The sequence below is a fragment of the Lynx canadensis genome, chromosome F2 (assembly GCF_007474595.2).
Source record: "Lynx canadensis isolate LIC74 chromosome F2, mLynCan4.pri.v2, whole genome shotgun sequence".
NCBI classification, from domain to species: domain Eukaryota; kingdom Metazoa; phylum Chordata; class Mammalia; order Carnivora; family Felidae; genus Lynx; species Lynx canadensis.
In genome coordinates this window covers 28,366,876-28,378,778 of record NC_044320.2, presented here as the reverse complement: position 1 = coordinate 28,378,778, position 11,903 = coordinate 28,366,876, and the positions used below count along the sequence as shown (strand labels likewise).

Here is an 11,903-nt window from a genome sequence, read left to right as displayed (position 1 = left end):
TTAGAGTCTTTGGTGGTAGAAAAAAAAATCTATATAGAATACATATGGTTTTTTCATTTTTCTTATTTTTTGTTTTATAGCTACTAATTATTCTAAAGATAGTATTTTTCTTGTCTTATAATGACTGTAAGGCATGACAATGACCTTTCCTTATAATCAACATTCTACCTCTGAGAATAAGCTGAAATTTTTCTTAAGGCATAGTAAACCTCTCCATACACAAGAAATTGACTTGCCTGCCTACAAAGTGAATCCCTATCCACAACTGTGTGGGAATGATGAAATCTATAATATGACTTTTGGGAGTATCATTTTCAGGGTTCAGCAGATTAGGATTCATTCCTGGCTCTGTCACCTGTGTATGGGGTGTGTGAATTTAGCCAGGTTACTTCACCCTCCTATGACTCCATTTCATCATCTGTGTTCCCCTCACACTGTTGAATATTAAATACAAGAGAGTAGGACTTGGTCTGCTTTAAGAATCCCTAGTGCCCAGCGCACAAATGGGTCCTAAATAAGTATTTGTTGAATAAATAAATGTAATACTTAAAGCAGGATAACAGTAATTGTTTAATAGGGATATTTTGGGATTAATGACATAATACATCTTGGGCATAGAGCACAGTCCTACATCAGAGCAACTATTCTTAATGGGGAGAGTTCTAGAGAAGCCACAGTAAGTTTGGCTTCTGTGTCTTATCTCCCCTTCAGATTATGGGTGGGATTTATACTAGAATTAGTGGCCCTATGCTATCTTCCAGCACCTGTGCATTGTGTAAGAGGGAAAATATTTACTTTATTACCATTCATATCTCCTACATCTTTCACGATATTTGGGAGAAGTGAAAACAGGCCAAGTGGATTAAAATATTTTAACATACAACCTAAAGCTCATGACACCACTGAAAATGTTTTCAGAGCTTAAACACCAAACACCAGAGGTAATATATATGATATTTTATTGATTTAAGATGTGTATTTAAAACCTTACTTATCCAAAATCTGGACGGATTTTATAATCAATGGCATCTTATAATTGACTGGGTTCTCTCTTCTTTCCTTCCTTTCTTCCTCCCTCTTCTTCCTCTTTCCCTTCCTTCCTTCCTTCCTTCCTTCCTTCCTTCCTTCCTTCCTTCATTTCCTCCTTCCTTTCTCTGTCCTTCCTCCCTTCTGTCCCTACCCCTCTCCTTCACTCCATCCCTTTTGTTTTCGTGGTTCATAATATAATAAAGTGTTTTAACTAGAATTGATGAAATATGGTATAGCCATATATTAAAGCAGTATTTCTCAATATGTATTTCTTATCACCACCCAACCCAGGCAAGGAGCCTTTTAGGCATTTTTTTCTCTAATTTTCCACTCCATGAAATTTTAACACCATAGGTATACTCTATATCTGTTTATGTATTGCGTGTATGTATGTGTTTTCTGACTAAAAGGACTGATTTTTTTCCCCCCTAAGAACCAATTTCATCCCTTTGGGACACTATTACACCCACTGAGAAGGCAGGTATTAAAGTGACACTCCATATCACTCTTAGTTTTTAAAAACTCATTTACTAGAATATTGGGAATCATCAACTAATTCTTAGGTTTAGAACTTTTGGTTTTAATCATATAACAGAATGTTTAGGAATTTTATCATTATCACGAATGACCGTCAAATGCTGTCAAATGCGTGCAAAGTTGGAACATTTGCTATTTACCCCAAAAGCCAGAAAGCTATCTATAATATTTTTGTTAACAAATAAAAGATTTTCAAGTTCATCCAGTGATATCAGTCAACATACCATTCTCATTTTATGAAATAAGACTATTTAATACTTTTAGTGTATATTTTTAGGATGTTCACTACTTCACCTTTACACATTCGTGATTTTAAAGACATAATTTGAACACCACATCAATAAAGAGGTTTTTAAAGACCATCTAATTTCCAAGGGGTACAAGAGAAACCTGCTTTAGGCTACACTACTGCACTCCGTGGAGACGATGAGAATGTACAGTTCTTGAAGCCCCTGTTCTGTCAGTGGTTAAGCAGCCTGGGGATTCCCACCTCCAACAGTAATGACTGAAATCAGAAGTTAGTCCCTCTGTGATGACTAGAGGGAAGTTTGCACCAGAGGGAAGACACCATCTATGGCTATCAAATCAGGATTTGCGCTTGCAAAGCTAATTGTTGTATGTAACAACTTTAACCGATGGAGGAAGGAGTGATTTATTTACTTGAAGAATGTCCAGTATGTTCTTAAATGTTCACTTACCTTTTCTCTGGGCCGTGTAGCTTAACTCACATTCTTTTTACATTAGTGGTGCAAAAAACCTTAAAATTAGTGATGCATAAAACTTTTAACTTTGTTGGATGTATTGCACTATTATATTTGACAATTCAGACATTTGGCCTACTTGTATTGAGTTATGTTAAATGACTATTTTTTGCGGCTCAACTGTGTCGAAACAATGTGCACTCGATTTGGGGGACGTGAACTATTCTAGCAGACCAAGCAAAATATCAGCAAAAACTAACACAGGTGGTATACTCAAAAGAGACTCTTCAACAGCACATAGACATCCATATCAAGGCTTTATCAGTTGAGTTAGTTGTACACAAGCTTTTGTAAATAAACTGAAAGTGGCTTCAAAACCAGAAATCATCTCCTCCACTGCTCCTAGTACTTGCCCTTTCTCTGCCTTTTAACCGAAGCATCTCCATGATACTCCGGGCATAGACATCTCTCAAGTTCACACTGATGTATGAGTCAGTGGCTATATTCTTGGTAAGCTTCTTCAGAGCTTCGCGCTGTCTAACAGCTGCTTCCTTGAGCTTTAAGGTGAAATAGCAAGCGGAGAAGCGGTCGTTAATAATAGCAATAGGCAAGGCCAAGACAAGGATTCCTGATAATATGCACATGAAGGCCACGATTTTGCCTGTGGTGGTGTCTGGTCTAATGTCCCCATATCCCACAGTAGTCATGGATGTTGTGGCCCACCACCATGCACAAGGGACACTTGTGAAGGTTGTGTCAGGAATACTCTGCTCAGCAAAATATTCCACAGTTGAAAATATAGAAATTCCCACAGACAAAAAGAGGAGCAGTAGGCCGACTTCTTCATAACACTGGGTGATTGTCATCCCGAGTGAGCGTAATCCTGTAAGAGAACAACTGCTGTCAGTCCCTGGGCACCTCTTCCCTCCCCCACCCCTCCGCTTTCCTCCCTTCCCTCTCCTTTCTGACTATCCACCCACAAATGTGCATTTCACATCTAATATGTCTGCAGCATTGGGCAGTGGTTCTGGGGATAGAGATGAGAAATCATTATCTTTTTCTTCAGGGAGCTCATAGTCTAGTTGGTGGGGCCAGATTGAAAAAGACAGAAAGAAATATTTACTAAACACCTACTCTTTATACCCAAAAAAGTGACAGATGAGACTAAAAAGCAGGCAGTGGATGTATGATGGAAATTATATGTTAATCCACAAAATGGGAGGCCTTTGCAGCATCGCAAGTGGAGGGCTCACTTGGCAGACGTGCATTTCAATGTATCGCTTTGGCACACTTTTCTGATGCTGGTTTTATGCCGTCTCTTTACATTTGATGTGTCTGCTTTACTCACCCTCCCAATGAAGTTGAACATAATCAGGGTATTGTTATCTGAAAGCCAGAAGGGGTAAAAGATGTCCTCCATGAGAATAAAGTGAGTGAGGCATCAGTGACCAAGCTGACGTGAGAACATCATATGCAATCATAGGACATTCTTAACGGTTTACCATGTCCTGAACTCCCATGACACCCACTGAAATGTGCACCCTTAATACCAAAGCCATGGGGAAACATTTCCCTTGAGTACATAGAATTTCTGCTTTCCTGTAAGGAGATAGACTAGAATACAGATTATTCCTTTCACTGCAGAAAGGTATGGGGGACTGAAGCTACTAGAAAATTCATTCACTGTGAGGCAGTGGTGTGTTCCCTATTACTATTCTGAGGACATATGGAACCCCTGGGAGACACACCCAAGAGAATCCAATCCCATCTCTAGAGAGACTCAGCCCCTAAGGAGAGTCAGTTGAGCCCATAATGGGATTACAATTTGAATAAGGTATCTTCCCTGACAACTAGAGTTCCTGAACACTGCTAAAAGCTTATCCACGTTTTGAAGTCATATCAGTCTGAAGCCAAAATGATACTGTCTCTGAAGGTCGAAGTAATATCTCCTAGAATTATTTTAATTTTATTCACTAGAGACTATTTAAAATTCATTAAAATACCATTTGTGCTCTCATTATTTTTAAATTTTGTTCTTAAAACTTTGAGGTATTCTTAAATTATGTACCAAGTATTTTTAAAGATTGAGGAATATTAGTTTTGACGTTTAACTTCAAAAGAAGATTTTTTTAAGAATATCTTTAGAATACCTTTTAGAAAACTGGCCTTGATGTGTCTGCATTGAATTGTATTTCTGAAATAAACTGACCACATTTGAGAAAAACCACAGTGAGGAGACTGTTTTCATTTCAAGATGAAATGTTCTAAATAATTTTGTAAAGAAAAACAAAGTTGTCTGAATTTCTGCACATTACATCTATTAACTCAGATAATCCTCAAAAAACAATAGGAGATTGATGTAATTATTAGGCAATTTTACAGATGAGAAGATTGAGGCACAGAGAAGTAGCATAAATAGTACAAAGTTACTGAGCCAGGATTTAAACTTAGGCTCTCTGGCCCTCCTGTTATTCTATAATACCTCTCAACTTATATTTATAGTTTAATTCATGGGGAAATATGTCACCTACATCTACATTTTGTTAAATGTAATGTTTAAGATAAAATTGTCAAATATTTATGGAAGCATTCATATCCTTTCAATAAATTAAGTCTTTATTAATACTTTGTACTGCTTTGGAACTGAAAAAAACCTTTGAAGACGTGACATTGTGGAAATTACTATTATTTTCTTTTTCTTTTCTTTTAGGAGCAAATGTAGTCTTTACTGGGTGTTTTTAAATTGAATCCTGTGAAGAGTTTATAAATACTAGAAGAAAGCATCCTATTATGTGTGTCAGAAAACAAAGAGTGGTACTTCTAAAAGTTGTTGGAAACCCCATTATCACATCGCTGGTATGGGAGACTAGCTAGGAAAATACACTACCGAAATTATGTTCGAATAAGTCCTAATTACCTCAGAGATGTGGGGGAAAAACATATTTGAGGTTAATTTCTCCCTATATTAATAGGAAGTGACAACCACCACAACCTTCTTTGAGGTGACCAACCAGGCACATATCTGGGGGAATAAGGTGGAAATAGCTAAATTATTTGTATTCATGTGTATTGTATTAATATGTATCATATTAACATGGCATCCTACTGGAGTGTTTCTTAACGTATGGTCCATCAAAATCACTTGTAAGCTTGTTAAAATGTATGCTCCTCGATCCAACCCCAAATACTAAAATCTGACTCCTCATGGATTGGAGATCAGAATTTGCCTTCTAACAAGCTTTTCAAGGGATTCTTATTCTTATTTTCATTAAAATCTAACATCAGTTAACACATATATACTCCAGAACACCCAACAGCCATAGGACCAGCCACTGAAAATTGCCACCCTCAGGGAAATAGGGATCATCTCTAACGGATTTGTGTGACTTCCCCTGACATCGTCTGTAACTTTCATGCACAATTGTTGTTGTGTGGGAACTTTTCTAGGGGGAATGTTCATTAGATTTTCAAGCCTTCATATGATACAAGCTAAAGAATTTCTGTTACCATCTCTCTCATTCATCACACTTTAGGGACAAGACAATTCTTAGATACTAGACAAAGCATTTAGTAATTAGTATGTTCTGCTTTCTTCCAAAGCAAATATTTCCATTGCTTTGTCAAAAATTATGGGGCGGCCAACAGTGCCTGGTCATCTCACTTTCTGCATGGCCAGAGAAAGCATTGCCAAGACTGACTTTTTTTTTTTTTTTTTTTTTTTTGCCAAGGAATGTGTGTGGTAAGCCCTTCCTTGGACACAGAAGAGAAACTGGCTTATGTCCTTATGTATCATGAATAATTTCTGCATCTCTTTTAATGTGCTGTTTATACATATATTATCTAGAACTTTCTTGAGGCCGAGTGTCTTTAATTTTTGTACATCTTCTGAGCAGCCGGTTGAAATAAATTGAGGTTAACAAGCGGTCAAATTGTTTCTTACATGTCATATGGAGAGAAGGAGTGTGGGCGGCATCTTCTTTATACTTGTGATAACAACTTCCCAGCACCATTTTGGTTGGGTAAAGTATGGGAGTTGGTAATTTTGAGTATCAATTCAGAGTCACTTCCCTGGGACTACAGTCAAGCACTAATGTTTACAAACAATGGCAAATTAAAAAGCATCACTGAAATTTGAATACCTGTGGAATGTCTGCCCAGCTTTAGCATGCGTAGAGCCCTGAGCAGCCTCAAGACCTGCACAATGCGCCCCACATTTTCCAGCTCCTGTGTAGTCTGGCTCCCACTCAGGCTCTCTACCAGAAGAGTGATGTAGAAGGGCAAGATGGCAAGGAGGTCTATGATGTTCGGCACCTTCCTCAGGAAGCGGCACCTGGCCCGCACGCACAGGAGGCGCAGGATGAACTCGCCAGTGAACCAGCTGATACACACGTACTCCAGGATTTCCAGCAGCTGCAGGTCCAGCCAGCTTAATTCAGCTGACATCAGGGCCATGTTGACGATGGACACCACCACAAAGATGATGGAGATGACCCCAAAGATTCGAGCAGCTGTGGAAGATCCAGGTTTCTCCAGGATGTTCCAGAGCTTCTGGCGGACAGTGGGACAAGGTCCTTGTGAGAAGTCCTGTTCGCTCTCATGTTGACTCTCCTGGTCTTCTGTGTCCTTCTTAAAGTCTAACGTTTCACTCAGCTCCTTCCTTCTGAAGTATCTTTTGGAAAAAACAACTTGGTGATTAGTCTAACTTTTTAAAAGTACAGAAGTAAAAAAAAAAAAAAAACCAAAAAATAAAAGATTAAACTTAGCAGAGAGGTCATGCTTTTTTATTTCAGTAAAATGCAGAAAATGTCCATTCAAATTTTACCCGCGCTGTCTCCTGCCCACAGTACCCCAAAGTTCTCATTTAAGATTATTATTTTTAAAATGGTACTTTCTCGTTAGAAGTTTATACAAAAGGATTTATACATAGCAAGTCTACTTTAGTGCATTTTATTACCCATTTTTCTTGTAACAAGAACAGAAGTTTGTCCTATGGAACCTTTATGTGTGTGTGATGTAAAGGTATTCATGAAGAAATGGTACCGAGAGCAAGATAAAAGGAAAGTCGTCATCAAAGTCCCAGAAACATTCACAGTCAAGGAACCAACTTTCTATCTTCTGTATTTAAAGCAGTTCTCCAGCCAAGTCTCAAGTTAAGGGTTCTCAGTGATAAATGGTAATGCTCCCTACTGAAACCTACATTCCTATACATGCATCTTCTGGATCATAGCTTTTCTAACCCATTCAATCATCAAGTATTTATTGCAGGCCTGACCCCCTTTGTCTTAAAAACGGATTGGCACGCATTTATCCAAAAAAGGAGGAGGTTTAAAAAGTTCCAATCGAAAGCTGGCTTTGACACTTTCCGGACCCACCGCCACCCCACCTTTCAGCTCAGAAGTGGCCTCAGGTGTTTTTTAGGCCTGCGTTCCGCGAGGATTCCGAAGCCTCACATCTTATCTCTGCCGCCCTCTCTCCACTGCGCCCGCCTCCCAGCCCGGCCACCGCACGCCTCCCGGGTACCTGTCCCTGCAGCAGGAGTCGATGCTGAGCTCGTCGATGCCCCAGTATTGGATCTCCTGAAGGAAGGAGAGCGCGCACAGCTGCTCCATGACGTGCAGGCGGCCGGTGCGGTAGTAGTGCAAGACGTAGCGGAATGCCTGCGAACTGCGGTCGAAGAAGTACTCGTTGTCCACGGGGTTGGCATCGTCGCAGAGCTCCAGGGGGCTGGGCACGGCGGCCAGGGCCCCGCGGCGGCGGCACGAGGCCACCACCACGGCCAGCTTGCCCAGGCGCGTGTGCGGGAAGCAGGACAGTGCCTGCTGCGAGAGCACGAAGCGGCTGCCGCCCACGTTGACCGTGAAGCAGTCCCCGAGCGCCAGGGGCTCCCCTTCGCCCTCGCTGCAGAAAACGCTGGACTCCAACGAGGTCAGGGAGCAGCTGTCCAGCGACGAGTCCAGCGGCGCCCGCCCTCGGGAAGGCAGCTCCATCCCCGCCGCCGCTGCCTGAGGGCGCCACAAAGTTGGGGGCGCGCCGGAAGCCTCGGTCGGGCGAGGGTGGTGGCACGGCCCCTGGCGGCGGCCGGGATTTCCCTGGTTCCCGAGGGGGGTGCCTCCCACCCGCGCGCCCCTGCGCTCGTTCCCCCTCTGGCCGCTAGGGCGCGGCGAGTGCGCGACAGCAGCGCACGAGCCCGGCGCGCCCAGGCTGCGGGGAGGGGAGGGGGTCGCGCCCGGGCGAGTGCTCAGAAGCCGTCCCAGCCAGGGACAGCCCCAGGGCACACCTTCCGGGACTTACGCCCTCAGCCCCCGCTAAATCTGCGAGGGAGATTCCTAGCCCGGGAGGTGTACGTATTCAAAGCCTCGTTACTTAGGGGGTGGAGCGGGCGTGCAGGGGGAGGTGGCGGGTCTAGAGTGGAGGAGGAGGACAGGATGCCTCTTAGGGGTACGAACGCACGCAAGGGGGATGGCAAGACTCACTCCAGCCCAGGAGACAGAGAGGAAAAGTTCAGAAAGCCGAGGAAGTGGTAACCGGGTCAGAGTCCTTTCCAACTTGAGGATATATATTCCTCCGTCTCCTTTTACTGCGGCGGCTTCACAGGCCTCCCCGGGAGTAGTCGCTGGGGGTATGAGCACGTGGGGGAGGGGGCGCCGGGCGAGGGGGCCGCATCATCTGCTCCCATTCATTCTCATCCTAGTCTGATTGTCACTCGCGCTCCATTTTCTTCTCCCTCCGTCTGTTTCTGACCTGCTGGTTGAGAAATTGATGATGACTTTTAACTGAAGTCCCAGTGAGCCGCTAAGAACTAGGGGTCACCATTGCCTCGTATCGAGGCACTTTGCGCCCTTCGGTTTAGCCATTTCTGCCCGAAGAAGTTTTCCGGAGAGCAGGCGTTCTGGGCGCGTTCCCCGGCGCACAGCGGAGCTCTCATTTTAGGAGAAAGGGAAGGCAGAAAGACAAGGAATAGAACAAGCGTGGGCTGGGGCAGGAGTTTAAATAGTACCGACGGCTGGGTGAAGGGAGCAGCCGAGCGCCTTGCCCAGGTGAGACCAGAGGTGTACCCACTGGGCCCCTTGGAGTCGAGCCCCAGCCCACCTGTTGGACACGGGGTGGGGGCGGGGAGGAGGACAGGGTGACTCACCTTCCGCTCCTGGCACATCAGCGCAGCGCTCAGAGGCCGCGGCTGGTTAGGTAGCCTTTGGTAGATTCTCCCGGTGTACACGTGAGGTCTGACTTGACAGGTCCAGGAGGAAAACTGTGTTCGAGGCTGAGCTCTGCACTGGCGCTTGCTGCCTAGCCTCGCCTCATCTCCGCCGCCTCCGGCTCTGGCCCCTGGGCCGCCCCCGCCCGCGCTAGCGAGCCATTCGCGGTTTCCAGCACCAGCTGTGGGGAAAGCATGGAGCCGAGGGAGGTGAGACCGGAGGAGGAAGTGAAGCACTCCGTGACTCTGAATATCATATTCATCCTGAAGACACCTCAGGATTGCTGTTTGGATTCCCGTTTCCCTGATCTGTGTGCTCACAAATGCTCAAGAACAAAATTTTCCATGTCTGCTAAACTCAGGGTTAGGGAACTTACAGTAACTGCGTTGTGTAGCACGGTTCAAGGTTTTCTCATTTCCAGCCAGCAGATAGAATCCTACATTTTCCAAAAGCCTTTGCAAGTGAACCGCACATCTTTTTCTTCTTGTAAGTAGTTTTAGAAAGTATGTATAAAGAGATGAGCAGGCAGCCTGGCACAGTGGGGAGAACTTTCTCATAAGTGGACTTAATGGGCGCCTGGGTGGCTCAGTCTGTTAAGCATCTGACTCTTGATTTCAGCTCAGGTCACGATCTCCAGGTTCTTGGGTTTGAGCCCCACCTCAGTCTCTGCGCTGATGGCAGGGAGCCTACTTGGGATTCTGTCTCTCCTCTCTGCCCCTTACCTGCTTGTGCTCTCTCTATCTCAAAATAAATAAATAAACTAAAAAAAATAAAAAGATAAATGGACTTGAAACGTGGTTGTTTGGTTCCGGCTTTACCAAATGACTGCGGAACATCCAGCTGTCATTTAGTTCCTGGACCTCCATGCCTTCCTCAGCAAACTTTCATGTTTCAATAAAAACGCTAAGCATTTCCTGTGGGCTTTATGTCAGGAAATTTTGTAGGCTCTTTACTCATTCAGTACCTTATTTAGTCATAATAACAATACCCCTTTTACAGAAGGAGGAAACTGAGGCATACCCATTTTACAGAAGGAGGAAACAGGCAAAACAGAGAAATTAAGTGATTTACTTAGGGTCACACATCCAAACTCAAACTCAGGACTAGTTATAAGAGGCTGCCCTCATAAACACAATGCTTGGGACATCTCCTTTCTGTGTGGCTTTCAAATGAATCAAAGTTGTGGTTGCTTTTATTTACTTTTTAATTTATTTTTGCAAATTTCTAATGTTAAATGATGTATTTTTCCTGATCTTTCAAAAAATGTTTATTGGGCATCCACTATACACCAGGCACTAACAGACAAGGTCCTTTTTCTTGTGGAACTAAAGTTTTTCCTGTGAGAATAAACAGCAACTTAAGTGAAAATTAAAAAAAAAAATAGTATAGTATTTATAGGTTATGGTTCTCTGACAGCTATTCATTTGGTTAACTTTTGCCTCTATAAGGAGCTCTTCCATTTAGAAAATATGGAGGAGGTAAAACCGGTCAATACTTCATCAATATGTTTAGGTACTGTGTCAATTTGTCTAAGGTAGCAGAACTTCTCTTACACAGGAAGAAAAACTCCCTCAGCATCTCTATTACAGATTATTTGGGCATTGAAAAAATCCCACACTTCTGTTAAGCTTCATTCATACCTTAGTGTAAATAGCTTTCCTCAGAAGATTAGTATTAAAGGTCTAACCTAATTTTACAGAGTGTGGTAGGGAAGGAGGAAAGCTTTCAGAGGAGAATGACAGCTTTAGGTGAGAAGGGAGATCTTGGACAGGTAACAGAGGTTAACAAACTGTTACTGAGGCTTGCACTGCCACCAGAACCCTAGATTTCTGTTGTAGTTAGTGGTATCCTGTAGAAGGAATTAGAACAATAACCACCTTTTAAGTGTAAGGCCCACGCTAAGTATCTGAATTCTCAGAAATGGTCCTATGAAGTAAATACTGTCTTCCTTAGTTACAGATCTCAGCTCAAAGACTCACGTGCGCCAAGGAGCTTTCCCAGTTATATAGTGAATATATATATGAAGGGATCAAAATTGGGGTCTTTCTTACTCCAGATTTCATCTCAAGTGCCAAGATGAGACGCTAAAATTTTCAACTGGGCTTCAATTGTGGTTAATACAATTTCCACTATATAAAATAATCATAACTAGAGAGATGATGACTAGTTAACCAGTAGCATATAAACACAAATGACCCATTTTAAAGTATAGAGTTCTCTTGGGTAATAAAATTTTCTGCCCTCTTCCCTGTCCTGTTCCCTGTAATCTGTTGTCTCTCCTCCATTGATTCCCAGGTTTGAGTCTGAGAGTCCAATGAAAATGCAATGATAAATAAGGGCAGAAATAAGTCCATTCAAAGGATGTCCTTCCTGGTCCCTGATCTTGACCTGAGGTATACCCTAAAATATGTCAAGAAGTGAAAGGAGAATTGCTGATGAG

The 11,903-nt window shown here is 43.0% G+C and overlaps 1 protein-coding gene across 1 annotated transcript; it reads right to left on the bottom strand.

Annotated features, from left to right (window-relative positions):
- Positions 1–1,537: 1,537 nt before the first annotated feature.
- On the bottom strand, positions 1,538–8,254 carry KCNV1 (potassium voltage-gated channel modifier subfamily V member 1). The gene is made up of 3 exons (XM_030304518.1): positions 7,788–8,254; positions 6,407–6,936; positions 1,538–3,150 (listed from the first exon to the last, which is right to left on the bottom strand). The coding sequence occupies exons 1-3, from the start codon at positions 8,252–8,254 to the stop codon at positions 2,639–2,641; spliced, it is 1,509 nt and encodes a 502-aa protein (XP_030160378.1). The 3' UTR covers positions 1,538–2,638.
- Between the last annotated feature and the right edge of the window lie 3,649 nt (positions 8,255–11,903).